We start from the raw sequence: 15719 nt of genomic DNA on the forward strand, positions 1-15719 counted from the left end.
TCTTTTGGTCAGTTATTAAAACTCTGCTTTTTATTTTTATTCTCTACACACACACATTTTTTGTGTGTAAACTTGGGCAAGGCTCCCCTCAGGTCCGGGCCAGCCTTTAGACACAAATCAGCAGTGATACAGAATATTTGACAAGTGTATAACTTGCATGATTATATAATAATTATAATTATAATTGCTAGTTTATATTTTTAATATTAGATAAGATGATGCTGTCTGGTTTAACTGCATAAATAAAGTGCAGAAAAAGTGGCTTTCTTCCTGTCAATGGGAAAAAAAGTAATGAATTAATGGGATATTATATTCTTCTATTCCGAATGTATTAATATACAATAAAACATTTTCCAACACAATTTTGCTTTGACATTGCCATTGCTTTTAATTGACACAGTAGGCTATGTATAACTGATGATTTCCCATGCTTTCTCCTACTGTATATCACTAAACATGAGGACCAAAACCATCGAGATGTTGGCAGTAACATACCGTGTTTTTATTTAATTGTGATAATAATAGATTCATCGTTTCACTATTTGTATTTAATAAGCGAGGGAACATATCGACGCTTTAGTGACGTAGGCAGAGAACGACGTTTCCCGTAGCAACTGGGGCCGAACCGTTAACCGCAGCGGCCGTTGTACTACCGGAGCTTATCAAGGAGCTGGGGGGGGATTGTCGTCGGTAACGGGACACCTCCTCTGTCTTGTGAGGCGAAGAGGCACGGGGGCAACACACCATCGAGTCGGCAATCCCGCAGTTCCGTGCGGAGATGCTAAATATGTGGAAAGTCAGAGAGCTAGTGGACAAAGCGTGAGTAATACCGAGGAGCAGGTGGAGCTACTGGCTCAACCGCTAAGTGGCTGCTAAGCTAACCGGCTAGCTAGGCGGCTTTACCCAGGCAGCATCAGCAGCTTTAGCCGGGCAGCATCAGCAGCTTTTATCGCTGAGGGGACAGGATACGTCACGGAGATAGCCCCTCAGCTGTTAGCTCTTCTGGCTGGCTAGCTGCCAAATCTTTTCCCATTGCACGTTTTTTTCTACACCTATTCATATGGGCCATGAAAATTACAATTAGAAAAACTCCGACTTTATTTAGTTCCAAACCACAACGAACGCTATCCAGTTAGCTGTGTTCGCTAGTATTGCTAAGCCCAGGTCGTCTCTGTGTGTTGGTGCTGCTGCGGAATCACGCCCTTTCCCACCCTGATGCCAGCTACCTAAACCATGCATTTACCTAACATTGTTTCCTCATTGGGAAGCTAAGCATCAAGGATGGCAAGTTAATACGCCAGATAATTGTTTGTGGATAGTATTTTTCCTGGCAATAAGAGAGCAACCATGTCTCAACGCAGCCCACTATGACCCCCTGGTCCCGGACAGTTAGGACAACAAAGCTCGTCCATACAGATCATACTGGCTACTGTTGTTGATGCAGACTACTATATTTTGATTATTTCTCTGAGTGCTAGACTACATGCTTCATTGTGACGTGTGTCTGTGGGATATCTTTTGTTTCAAGTATAATGGGCAGTATAATTGATATAGTCATTATACTTTTACCCAGGAGAAGGTAGAAGAGGTGGGACAACAACAGCCTACCCTCCTGTTTGTTTGAAAAGGCACGTTATCTGAATCATTTTGAGTTTAATCATCGTTGGAAGACATTTTCAGTTATTTTACGTTAAAGTAACAAACTTCAGTTAAAAATACCTGTGTTCAAAATATAACGTGCCACTGTACTAGCATGAACATATACCTCGAGAGATAAAAGTGCTCTTTAGGCAGATTTCATTTGTAATAATAATCTGAATGTGTAAAGAAACTAGTAACAAGAGCTGTAAAATAATTAAAGAAAACATAAAATAGAAAAACGTCCTATGTATACTTAATTCAGCTACTGAGTGAAATCTAGGTGCAATTCATAATTAGTTGCTTACTCGTCTTAATCATTTCGTTTGTCAAATCATTTTCATTTTGGTGGTAGAGTTTTGATGTTCGTCTTAATTTCTTAGGTCATTTTATGAGTGGCATACTCGTCTGTTATCGAAATATCATTTGAATATCGGCTTTGGTTGAAACTGTCAGGGAGTAAAATATGAAAATGTCCCATAGTATATACTTAATATGTTTATCAATGAAATGAAAATGATTCTGCAACACTGAGCATTCTCTCCAATAGTGTAAATCATATTACATTTGCAGTCAAAATAATTGTAATAACAATTTCCTTCCCAAATAAGTAAGCCCTACTTGTTAATGTACACTTGCATTTGGTCAATTCTGAAAATAAGGTTAAATGCAGTGTAAGCTATACTGTGTGGCTGTTGTATTAACACTCAGACTGTAGTTATTTAATCTGAATACTGAAACCTTGAACACTTTTATTTAGAGAAACTGCCCAGTGGCAAGGAGAGTGCGATATTATATATTCCAAAATAATGTTTTTATTGAAGAGAGTTTGATGAACTCTAACATTCATTTTGCCCTATATACCTCTTTAAAAACAGACCATGATGATGATAAAAACATTGGTATGGCCAACAAGGCTTCCAAGAGGAGGTCGTCCCTAAGTTCTTTCTTTTTACATTTTCCAAATCGTAGCTTTATTTTCCACATTTCCACATTTGAGACCCTATACTTTCTCTGGCTGGCTTCACACTTTATTTGTGAAATTATTTAGCAAAATGTGATAAGGGAAAAATACCGGTTGATTTGCATAAAGGACAGATACGTCAAGAGACAGAAGAAAGGAGATAAGAAGAGGGAATATACAGTAAAGTCGCACAGTCTGAGAGCTCAACAGAGATTTAAACGGAATAATAGACACCAGCTCCCATCAGCTATTGGTTGTGCCTGGCTGGGCCTGATGAATACACTCCATTATTGATCTACCCCAATAGAGCTAGCAGCAGCAGCAGCAGCCTTGCTTTCCCTGCAGATGAAGAGTCACACTACTATGGAGCTCTCGCTGTCTATGTCTGTCTTATCTACCGACAATAACACAGTCAAAGGCAGCTCTTGTGATGTACAGATGCCTCTTATGTCCTTCAGCTTGGAGAGCGGCAGAGCTTATAGGAGAAAGAGACGGCAAGGAAAGGTGCTGTGGAAGGAAAGAGGAAGATAGAATCAGGAGATTGGGAGAGGCGAAGAGGATCTGAACAAATAACATGATAGGAAATTGAGTGAAAGCTGTGTGGTTCACGTGTTCAGAGCTTTGGCTGTGGTTTTCGGGGTTCTGTAAAGCAAGCAATGCACATCAAGAGATACACAGACAGGAAAACAAACACAGCAGATGGTGAGCACACAGAATCAAAGCGGGCAGGAAGCAGGCATTGCTTATGGCGAGGTTTGGCTTTGTTTACCTCACTGTCTTACACACACACACACACAGATGGATACACGCCCCCTGCTCCCCTCTCTTTCATGCACACACCGTCTCATCTCCCTTTTGTGCCCCGTGAAGCTGAATCATTTCTTACACACAACGCTGGTGTGTCCGCCTCTGAAGTGCAGGGGTCAGGCTTTTAGAAAGCTGTCATTTATAATTCAGGCAGCTGAGATTCTCCTTGTGTTTCATGGTTTCATTGTCTGTACGACACCTGCATAAAAGATATGTTTGTTGTTATAATCCTGTTTTTGAACGTGTTGTCAGCTTTAGTGTGTGCTGCATGAGTGAGGCGTTCTCATGTGTAGCAGTACATCTGTGTTGTGTAAAAGTGTGTAGATATACAAATGTGTGTATTTGGGTCTGTCTGACATAAGAGGGAATCAGGACGTCAAGAACATTTGCTGATAACTTGCAATGCAGACTGACTAACAGTAAGATAAGAAAGCACAGCCACACGGTTTCACCTTCGTATGTTTGAAATAGTGATGTTAATATCAAAATGTGTTGGAGTACATTTGAAAGAAAATGTATGTTTGTGTCAACAGCACTAATGTGGTGATGAACTACTCCGAGATCGAGTCCAAGGTGAGAGAGGCAACTAATGACGACCCCTGGGGACCCTCCGGACAACTGATGGGAGAAATAGCGAAGTATGTATCGGACACATATACCCTATTGATATTTCATTGCGTTAGATTTGGGCCATTTAGGATTCCTTTTTAATGCGTTACTCCTATTTTAAGTTACGGTAGGAGCATTGAATTAGGAACTGTTAATCCGTAATGCATTGTGGGTTAAACCCTTACTACAATTGTCACAGGTAAGACAGTATCTGAAGCTCAAGATGTTTTTGTACTACGGGCCCCGATTACTTGACCTGATTGTGTTTTGGTTAACATGCATTGGGTTTTCAAAGCACTTTTAACTTTTGTGGTCTTGTTTTTGTGTGTGTTAGATCCACCTTTATGTATGAGCAGTTCCCAGAGGTGATGAACATGCTGTGGACCAGGATGCTGAAGGACAACAAGAAGAACTGGAGACGAGTGTACAAGGTATGGTTACACTGTGGTTCGTTGGATGTTCCCCAGATGTGCCTGTGTTGCACTGTAACTGTGGTGTTGTTCTGTGCAGCTCATTTCTGTATTGTAGTATCAGGATTCATCAAAGCCGAGTCTCTGTTCCTCTTTGTTAACGAAGTCACACACCCATATGTGCTCCAGTGTTGCATATCTAATTTCATCCATGTCATTCTGGGTTTTTCATTCTCTGTTTTTCTTCTGTTTGTATCGTGTGAAATGTTAGAGCAATGTTGCATTATAACTGAATTTGTTTCCTTCCCACACAATCAAAATACTTTAATGAAAACATTATAAATTATGAAATTGACAAGGGAGATTGAATGATTGGGGTTTTTTAAGTTTAGTTTAAAGAAGGGACAGTTAAGTAAAGCAGAACAGATTTTTTTCTTTTAAGGAAAGATTATTTCTGCCAAAGTAGTTGAACCTAAATCCTCCCCAAAGTGAACTCTCTTGTCACGTCTTTCAGTCCATCTCTTACTATCCCTTTCCTCTCTCTGCACACAGGCTTTACTACTGTTGGCCTATCTGATCCGGAACGGGTCTGAAAGAGTCGTCACCAGCGCCAGAGAACACATCTACGACCTACGATCTTTAGAAAACTACCACCTCATTGGTGAGTCTCTTAATGAAAATTCGTCTTAACTTTTCTGTTAATTTGTTTGCACAATAAGCACTCGTAGAAAGATCAAAGTATAAAGAGTTCTTTCTCCGGGGAGCATGCGTACAGTGTGTTCAACAAGACGGAATTCTGTTCATTTCATTGTTGGTATTCCTGCATTATAAAAAAAAAACACGATCATGAGTTAACCAGCATTTCTTTCTGTGCGTCTGTCCAGATGAGAGCGGTAAGGATCAGGGCATCAATGTGCGTCAGAAGGTGAAGGAGATGGTGGAGTTTGTCCAGGACGACGACAGACTGAGAGAGGAAAGGAAGAAAGCCAAGAAGAACAAAGATAAATACATCGGAGTGTCCTGTGACAGTATGGGAGGAGGAGGAGGAGCTGTAGTATTGGCAGGAGGAGGAGGAGTAGGCGGAATTATCAAGAACTGTAAGTAATTCTGTGCGTCTCGTCTCCTTCTGACAGCGAATGACAAATGTGAATTAAAATGGTTATAATAACTTTCCCTATACATGCTTTGAATGATGGATATTAGGGATGCTCCGATCGCCGGAATCAGTTTCGGCCGATCGAGTGGGCGGGGCCTATGGGGATCTTCCATTTAAAGTGATGTTTAAAACTCAGTTAATGCTCATTCACTGGCGCTTCCACAAACAACAACCAACATAATTATTACATTCAAATGAAGTAGATTATTCAAGTTTACATTAACTTTGAATAATAACACGGGAGAAATAAGCAGAAGCGCTCTCTTTTCCTCTCTCCCCCTCTCTCTCTCTCTCCTGACAGCCTGATCCAGTAATGACTGAGTGACCGACAGTGAAGAATACACATATTTATAACTAGTGCAGCTTGTTCCAGAGGTAGATACAATAGCTAAGTGTGTTAGATCCAACTCTTAGTGTGTGTGTTGCTCCGCTCACCGGTCCGTCACAGCGGGTGGAGCTGCAAGATTTCTGCTTCACACGCGTTAAGCATACCGCAATTTTATATAGACATTTTCAGACACCTTAAAATACTGCCAGATTGGTGAAGCCATTTTGGCGAGCTTGTTTTGCCGCGCACAGAGAAAAGCCTCATGTATTTTACGTCATCATTTCACGTCATGCGATCGGCATTTTTCGAGAGCACCGATCGATCGGCAGAGAGTGAGTATCGGCCGATATCATCCCTAATGGATATCATGTAAAGCAAACGCTATAGACATTTTGTAAAGTTATTAAGTCTATACATAGAGATTTCTTCAATGATGTGAAACAAAAAACGCTATCATTTATCAATTATAGTTAAGCCTTGTCTGCCCGTATACTAAAACCTTTTAAAACCGTCATTATTTTGGCAAGTATTGCGGATATTATTTATTCTGTAGTGTAAATAGATTAGTCAACAAGTCGATCCAGAAAATATTCACTGATTTAATAGTTTAAAAACTTCTTCCAACTTCTACAATGCACGGATTTTCTTTCGTGTGTACATTTAAATGATATAGTTCTTGATTAAGACTTGACGGATGTCTGTAAAACAGCTCAGGTTTATTCTCTCCCCTTTTTTATGTGTTCTTCCTTCCAGCTAACGAGTTGGATCGGAGTAAGTGGGATGAGGACTGGGATAAGAGCAAAGGAGCTTTCCCCTTCAGCGAGAAGCTCGGAGAGATCAGTGACAAGATAGGCAGCACCATAGACGACACAATCAACAAGTTCAGGAAGAAGGAACGAGACGACTCACCGGAGAGAATTAGGTAAATGCACCCACTGTTTGTATCACCAATATCACCTAGTCACAACGCACTTTAGATAGTCATAGCCTCGCTGTCATTTGATTTAGGCTACATATAATCAGATTTGGCTGCCCTTCACATCACATTCAGGCCTATTAGAATATACCGCCCCAATCTGTGTCTCTTTACCCGCAGCTACACTTCAATTGTATCTCCCAAGGCTATAAGAGCAGGCTGTGCTTTTTCTAAAGAAGGGTTTAAAGAGAAGCTTGCTAATAGAAGCATTGATACTGGTATACTCAGAGAGACAGTCTGGGGGAAATGATGTGGTTTTTGTATACATTAAAGCATGTAAACATGTTCTGGTAGAAACCTAAAATAAATATCTACCCTTACATAACCAAACATACACAGACATACAAAAAACAATCAATACAAAATCTCCTGAGTGCTGTTCTTCATTCGTCCTTCATGTCCGGTTGCCATAGTGACAACGAGGAGGATCGAGCATCGAGGAACGGTAGGCAGGAAACCCTTGAGTTCAAAGACGAGGAGGAAACTGTCACAACGAAGAGCATTCAGATCACACAGGCAACAGAAACAACGACGACGACCACACGGAAACGCAGCGGAGCAACAAGCAACAAGACTCTGGACCTGGGAGCTGCAGCGCACTACACCGGAGACAAGAGCCCAGAGGTGAAAGACACACACACACTCACACTCACACTCACACTCACACTCACACTCACACTCACACTCACACACACACACACACATACTCTCTCACACTCACACACTTAAAAATGTGGGATATATTTCTAATCTCTGCTTCTGTCTTCAGTCATCACTCAGGCAGTCTTCGAGTGGCGGCCTAGCTGACCTACTAGTGATTGACCCTTTATCCAATCAGAGCACTGCAACAGGTAAATACAAACTTTTACGAATGCAAAGATATAAAAAACAAGGGCCAGGATCTTGGTCTAGGTGTTGTAAAAAGTTGAGAGGATAACTTAATTGCCTGCTTTCTGTAAACTAATCTAAGTATTACAAAGAAACTTAACTTAATCACTTTCCGTCACTTATGGATGACCTCAAAATGAAACATGCAAATATAGACAAGAGAAAAATAAAATGCTGAAATGTTGTCATTATTTTGTTTGTAAAGCAGGAAAGGGGAACAACATCACAGTACAGTGTACTTTTAGCCTTTCAGTTGGGAAAATGCTGCCATCTTTCAAGGGCTCCAATAGTTTGGCACCCTAGTGTTGTCCGATTTAAACTTGGATCAGCGACGGTACTCCTACAATTGAATTGATCCTACATGCAAACTTACAGGTTCTTCCTGGATTATTTTTGCTGCTCTGCAAAACAAATAACTTGCACTGTACTGTAGTGATGCAACCCTTTTTGTTTTGCTTTAAATAAAAAACAATAGCTGCATACCAGTGCACTGTATAGTTCAATGTGTTAGACTCAATATGTGAAGTGTATACCATTCTTATAATATTATATTAAAATGTAACGTTACATTTAATCCTGCTATTAAATTCATTTCTAATTGATCTTATCATTTAAAAGGTGGTGTACAAGTCCTGTCACTCTTTATTGGATCAGATAGTTGTTAGTCCTTTGATTTTTTTTCTTTTTTTTTTAATAATGCATGTTTCTGACCATCCAGGTGGCAGTTCAGGCCTCATTGGTGGATTTGCTGACTTCTCTTCTCCTGCAGCCTCTGCCAGCCTCCCAAACTCCACAGGTAAACTTGGTCTTCCCTCCATCAGATGTTTTTGTTCGGTATATTTTGACCGGATCAAGGGGGAAAGTTATTCGTACAGAAAATTGAGTGTAGGGATATGGAGAGAGTCTGTGTCCATCACTGTACAAGAGCGTACAAAAGAAACAATTAAACTGACTTAAGTTCAACTGATAAACAAAACAAATCCACAAAGCCTAATGTCAGTCACAGTTTTATTAGATGCTAGTTTATGGCAACGCCCAAAAGATTTTTTAGAAAATTGGGGTACATTTAGGACAAGGTGAAAGAGTCTGTTTGTGTCAAAGCCCAAGATGAATATTATAATAAAAACGTAACATGTCTCTAATCTCCTGTGGCCAGCTGCTGCCCCATCCAATGGAAACGGGGAATTTGGAGACTGGAATGCTTTTGGGGCCAATCAGCCGGCTTCCCCCTCCGGTTCCTGCCAGCCCATCACTGATCTGTTCGGCAGCGTCCAGTCCGCCCCCTGCTCCAAACCTGCCACCGTCGCACCTTCTGCAGAGCTCTTTGATCTGATGGGGGGAGTGAACCATCAACTAACCAATCCACACACAACGCTGAGCGCCTCTCAGAGCATGACTTTCTCTCTGGGAGGTGCAACACCAGGGGCGTCTGTTGCTATGCCAACAATGCCCCTGTCTCGCTCTCAACAGGTATGTATGGTTCCCTTCCTGGACAGGGACTCCTAACTTATATAAACAGGGGTGCACATAACTTTCTTAGTGAGTTATTCAAATGAGTACCAGGAGACAATGTTTGGTACTCAGGGCTACCCCCACAAAGTTCTGTGTTCAGCCCCTTTGTTTCGCGAACGTCAACAGGGGGGGGGGGGAGGGTGTGTTTTGTTGGTGGGGGTGTAGTATTGAACGTTGACGGGAGGGGAGACACTGATGGTTCCTCCTCAGTCCTCCGCTCGCATCTCCTGTGGGCGGCAATAAGTCTCGAAGATAGGAGTCGAGGATAGGAGTCGAGGAGGGGAAATTAGAGTATTGAGATTAGAGTATTGAGAAACCTCTATAGATATTTTTAATGCACACATTCACCTTTGCACTCTCTTTGTCAATGGTTCACGTCATGTGCGTATACACATCATCCTATTGGCCTTTCATATTTGAGGAAATATACATTTCTGACAAATTCCAATATTTAATTTGAATGCCTTTATCTGCTGATACTAATGACATGCAGATATCAGTTTGTCCCTAGTATGAAGTTCCAGTTTATGACTGTTACTTGCATTGAGTTTTGAGTTCTTCACAATATGCTTTTTTTATTTTATTTTAGAGCCTGGGAGGCTCTCAGCAGCCCTTTGATCAGCAGAAGGTTGGTGTTGGAGGTCCAGGATCGTTAGGCTCTACCTGGTCGGACCCCTCCGTCAACATCAGCCTGGACTTCCTATCAGCAGGCCTCAACCCCTCCAAGACACCGCCCACACTCAACAACATCATCCAGCAGCAAGGTATCATCTTCCAAATTGTGATTCATCTTCTGTTTGTGCAGCCTGCAGATGTAAAAAAGATAAATAAATGTGACTTGACCGTTTGTCAGTTTTACTATCTCACTTACTGGTAAAACCTAGTATTAACTTCTCCCTGCTCGTGTTTATGTGCAGGAGTTCCTCCCCTCAACCTGTTGTCCCAGAACTTCGGAGGACTGAACCTCAGCTCCCCGCCTCAGGTGACCCCCATCAGACCACCAGCCAATCCTATGATGGCCGGCAACGCCATGGGGATGCCTGCTATCTTGTCATCGAGTCTCCCCCCTTCTATGACCACAGGGACCATGGGGATGGGAGGACTTCCTGTAAACCAAGGCATGATGGGAATGAACATGAGCATGAATCTGGGCATGGCCGCTCCAGTGATGATGGGCGGCATGGGAGTGCCAGGAGGAGCACACTCCATCAGCCTGGCCATGGTTCCTCCCAAACAGGATGCCTTCGCTAACTTTGGCAGTTTTGGAAAATGAAGGAGTGCAAATGTGTGTGACTGAGTGTGTGTGTGTGTGTGTGTGTGTGTGTGTGAGGGTGCATGTCTGACATTATGAGAGTTTGAACCACAGAAGGACTGCTGTACTTGAAGAGAACCTTGCATGTTTCTCTCGCTGCTTCTGCTGTCTGTGGCGAGCTGGCGACTGCTCATCATCCCCCAGCCTGTGACATGTTGATGGAGGGCAGAGCACCCACAGGTGCCCCTCAACTGTTTGATGTGTGAAATGATGTCATACAGAGAGACTTAAAGAGCAGTGAAGGTGTTAACCCACCTTCACTGTTGGCCTATAGTCATTACTTACCTGTGGGGGAAAAGGTTCTCCCTCTTTTCCTGTTTCTTGAATTAACTACAGTATATCCCCCTTTAGGACAAAAATCAGTGCAAACATTTACAGTCTTCATTTTAGTGAATCCATACTCTGGTCCTCCAGCAGAGGGCAGAGTGAGTGTATGCTTGTTCTTGAGCCTTATGGATGAATTGCATTTGACTTTCCTCTTTTTGCTCAGTCTTGTAGCAGTTCAGAATCATTTCATGTTCAATAAACACCAACAGTTTTATTTCAAGTTTTTTGATGAGTGAAACCTTAACATGCCCAGATCAAAGGTCCCTAAAATGTGCAGCTCTTAATATTATAATGAGCAGTAACTTTCTGGATGCCTCTGTCTGATTAAAGTCTTTGTCAGTGTTTTATTTAGATCTCTACTAATGAAAGGTTCCTCCTCTCTTGGCCGCAGAAGATGGGGAAAATGTGCGATAAGTGGTAACTTTGTTGAATATCGCAATAAAGATATAACAAGGGAAATTAAACAGATGTGTCATCAGTTATGCCTTTCTGCTGCTTTCAGAATACTGCTAAAATTCAACAAATTGCTTGTGTAATGAACATAATATATAAGAAATGACTTCTAACATTCTTTTATTAAACAAATTGCACTGAATTGAACAGATTGGCACAAGAAACAATTATAATAGTTACATGTTCAAGCACAGCTTTGTGCTGGTACTCTTCTACAAAAATTGAAATATCCTTGAGTTCGATATCAAAGTCTTCTGTTGTTGACATTGCGATAATGATAGGAAAACCATATAATGTATAGTTTATGGATAGAGGTACAGGATCATCTTTTTTAATTTGAATAAAAAGGGGACATGATCATTATCTACAAGACTGAACGTTATGATCCTCTACATTTTTTCCATATTTAAGACGGTGGCTCACTTCAGCATTATCGGTCAACCTAGCAATGTACATTTAATTAAAAACTGTTTTTGTCAGCAAACTTGGTAGTCTTTTGGTGCAAAGGTTGCCTATCTGCAACTCACCACCTGTACAAAGAAATAACTGTCCTTAAATTTGACATGGACATTGGAGGAGTTCATTCAATAGCTGAGTTTTAATGAATTATTTTTAAGGTTAGTTGAGAGCATTCTTAAGGGTTTGGGGGTCTTGAGTGAAGTGTGTGTGAGCATAGAATGAGTATGTGAGACTTTGTGTATAGTTGTTGCTGTTTGATGTGTTAACACAGCAGAGCCTCTTGTCATTTTCTGAGGCACTGCTCTCCAAATGACCAAATCTTTATTTTGTTACTCTCAGAAGGATGATTCCATAGCTATTAGTTTAATATTTGATTAGTTTCCTTGTAAGCTTTTGTTCATATGTGAGAGCTACTAATAACATAATCATAGTTTAAGGGAATCATGTTTTTGTTTCTTTTTGGTAAAGCTCGTTTCATTTGATTGTTCTCTATATTTTCTGTACTTCATTCGACATTAAATTAAATTATAACATTAAAGATTCGGTTTCTTCATTTTTTGTAAGAGTATGCAACTTTGTGTGTTATTGTCAGTAATGTAGGACACAGTTTAAACCAACAAAGGAAATATTATTTCACCACCGGAGTTTTTCTTGTTTTTGTCTAAAGAAGACATAAAGCAAAAACATTCAAGAGGTATCAAATGGTCAATTCAGCCATTCTGTATAATGAGTAATTGTACTTTTGGTCCCACAAGTGTATTTCTATGCTAACTTTATGAATGCAGTACCTTTACTTGTTACATATGTTTTCTACACTGAGTAGCACTAAAGGTCCTGAAAAGAAATCACGTGGGGGAAATTACATGTATTCACAGAAAAATAGAACTAACAGTATGATTATAAATAGAAATAAAAACATTTTGCATCTGCAACGTTGCTCTTATTTACTTCCAAATCCGTTCTCTGTTGCCTGAGCATTCCAGTTGTCACAATACGGGTCTAAAAAAAAACAAAAACAGAGCCAAATCGGAATTACAGCGACGGTCCTTGCAATAAAAATAATAACAATGAGAGTTCAAATAAAATCGTTATGGTCAACCAGAAACACGGGCCAGGACCCAGCGAGGACACCGGCAGCCGGGGCCGCATCTCAGTGCCTGCAGACCGGATCCGCGGATCAGATTCATCCGCTGGATTTAACCGGAAATGGGGTCATCACTTACAAGCCCCCAATGGTCAGTGCCTTTCACTACTCTATTGAAAACAAAAGTAATGCATTGTAAATGTTACTTTAGTAAAACAAATATATTCTTTGAGCATCAGAAGCCAAAGTAGTCAATGCATAAAAACTCCTTATGTAATAGTACTATCATAATCATAGGCTGATGTAGGCCATATTATAATCATCATCACCAGAAAGCTGTTTACATCATACTTTTGGGTTATTTTATAACGATTGAGGATACTGCTGGGTAGTTTGTGAGTTTCCCCTAAGGGTTTAATTAAGTTTATCTTAGCCTCTTCAAATATGTCATCATTTGTTTGTTGTTTATATTTAGTTTTCATCAATTTGCAGAGTAATCAGTCACTATAGTTATTGAACAAACGTTGTGGGAGCAGAGTAGTAACCCTGCCTTTGTTAGCCCTACATGCCTAAATATGTATACACGTATGCAGATAGGCTACTGTTATAGCATCTAAGTGTGTATACCATTGTATAGATGTGTGCGCAAGTACGTATTTTACGTATGTATATTATGTATAATATTTTCTAAAACATAGTAAGCATTTATTTTTACCCAGGGATGACCCTGTCTGCTTTCATATAGTTTTTCTGTTCATTATTGTAACAAAAACGAAAAACAATAAAAAAAAAAAAAGTAGCAGAGTAAAAGTATAAACTCACATGAAAATAATAAAGTACTTTGAATCTGTATTTACCGTAAATGCACTTATTACTTTCCACAACTGTTTCCAGGTCAGTACTGTGAACCCTTTTCCATCTAGGAATAACTTGGTCCCACTGCGGGTCTCAAAGATGAGGCAGGGTGCAGCTGGAGACCCTCTGAGCCAAGATCCAGTCCACCTCACCCCAACCTCACCCACAGGAGCTGATGGTCAGGTCATCAGTTTTACTATCATGCCAACGGAGGAAGGTACAGTACCCCATAGGGCCTGTGTGTGATGGTGTGAAAATATGTAGAGAGATAGGAAAACATACAGTAATTGTAACGGTGGAGGCAAAATGATGAGGCACTAAGTCAAAACAATTTTTTTAATATAATTTATGAGCTAATCAAATCAAAATGGATATAGTCCAAGTCATATTTTGACATTAAAGTCATCCTAAATTAAGACAACAACAATAAGTCAAAATCAATGATAAACAAAGTAAAAATATCTGACCAGAATAAACAAAAATGTGATGCTAAATCCGGTAGCAAATTGAAATTCACTTAAGTCCAAAAATAAAGACACTGTACTATGCAATGGGAGGCAGTAATTACCCAAATGGACCAAGTATTGTACATTGTGTGGAGTTTTTAGAGATGCCAGTTTGCTTTTGAGCCCCACATTATTCCCTGGGCCCTGCTGCCCAATGATCCACTATTACAGGTTTAATGAAGTGTCTAGATATCCCAGTATGGGCGGTGCCATTTACATGTGTGACAATTTAGCTGATTCAATTCAAATCAAAAATGGACTAACTCATTGTTTGTGTCTCCAAAATAAAATCTCCTTCAGATATTAGGTGGTTGCAGACTGTCCCAGACAAGAATGGACACATTAAACGGCCCCCGAATGCCTACTTCGTTTGGGCTAGCATCCATCGGCGTGCCCTTAAAAAAGATGCCTGTTTAGTCAACATGACGTACACCTATCAGTTGCTGGGCAGCGAGTGGTCCAAACTCAGTGTGGAGAAGAAGAGGCCCTACTACGAAGTGGCTGACATACTGAAATACATTCACTGGCAGCATTTCCCTGGTATGGACATTTACACAGCTGATTAGAGGGTAAACACGTTTTACTCAAGGTTACTGTTGATACACTAGGTTTTCAGTTTAAATCTGATCTGATATGCATGGTCAACATCTGACTTTCACTTACTCGTGCTCTTGGCTCTGTTATATCATGCCAGATTATAAATATCGCCCCAGGAGGAAGAGAAACATCGAGCGGTTTTCCTCAAAAAAGACAGCAGGACAGGACCCAGGTGTTTCCTTCTCAAGTGCCTGTCCTCAAGCTCAGTCCATGCGTCCATGCCCCAGTGCGGCCCCATATCCCATGTGCTATGAAGTTTACAACTCTCCCTACACGACTTCCTGCCAGTATCATCAAATGGGCCTCTGCTCAAGGGCACAGATCCCCACCTCAAGGTCAGACATCCTCAGTGAATTCAGATAAGTGACTATTTAGGGCTGGTTCATGTTTTTCAATGCTCCATCCATTGCCAATATTATTATAATTAAATTAATTTCTATCAATTCCATGGACAAGCAAAAGTACTGTTTATTTTAGTTTTCTCTAATGCAGCAGAAAGCTGACGGTTCTTTGGTCTTGTGTGCAAGTGTTCTCATATTTATTAAAAAGCCAGATTTTTACCAATGCAAGATGCTTACATTTTACACACCGTCTGTGACGTAATACTTTAAGAGGTTGTAGGATTCACAGAATCACAACTCAATACCTTTTATTTTACATATTGAACTGAAGCATGTTCTAATTGATTTCCTGTGTGCTCATACCCAAATGCCAGATGTTCCACAGAGGGAATTAAGAATTACCACAACACTCAGATGACTGCATCAGAAGGACCTGAGCAGACTAATATTTTCCCCAGTCAACAGCCTTTGTCAGAAATCTAAGTGGAGTGTAAATA

The 15719-nt window shown here is 40.6% G+C and overlaps 2 protein-coding genes across 2 annotated transcripts in view; one reads left to right on the forward strand and one right to left on the reverse strand.

Annotated features, from left to right (window-relative positions):
- LOC307019656 (pinopsin-like) overlaps positions 1–6659 on the reverse strand; it is a 21651-nt gene extending 14992 nt beyond the window's left edge. Inside the window, exon 1 of the mRNA XM_079650667.1 lies at positions 6020–6659. The gene's annotated coding sequence lies outside the window, so the exon portion shown is untranslated. The remainder of the gene's footprint in view (positions 1–6019) is intronic.
- On the forward strand, positions 578–12377 carry LOC307019655 (clathrin interactor 1-like). The gene is made up of 12 exons (XM_079650664.1): positions 578–819; positions 3943–4047; positions 4353–4449; positions 4981–5089; positions 5313–5525; positions 6666–6834; positions 7302–7512; positions 7658–7739; positions 8495–8572; positions 8933–9246; positions 9878–10052; positions 10206–12377. Exons 1-12 carry the CDS (start codon positions 779–781, stop codon positions 10559–10561), a joined length of 1950 nt encoding a protein of 649 aa, XP_079506790.1. The 5' UTR covers positions 578–778; the 3' UTR covers positions 10562–12377.
- Positions 12378–15719: the final 3342 nt, after the last annotated feature.

Source organism: Notothenia rossii, assembly GCF_949606895.1.
Source record: "Notothenia rossii genome assembly, chromosome: 9".
Lineage (NCBI taxonomy): Eukaryota > Metazoa > Chordata > Actinopteri > Perciformes > Nototheniidae > Notothenia > Notothenia rossii.

What these genes read in the sequence shown, in the direction of transcription:
- LOC307019655 (XM_079650664.1), top strand. Translation starts at nt 779, where the DNA reads ATGCTAAATATGTGGAAAGTCAGAGAGCTAGTGGACAAAGC. An exon ending in AGAAAACTACCACCTCATTG is followed by an intron (nt 5,090 to 5,312) that starts GTGAGTCTCTTA and finishes GCGTCTGTCCAG; the next exon opens with ATGAGAGCGGTAAGGATCAG. An exon ending in CAACATCATCCAGCAGCAAG is followed by an intron (nt 10,053 to 10,205) that starts GTATCATCTTCC and finishes GTTTATGTGCAG; the next exon opens with GAGTTCCTCCCCTCAACCTG.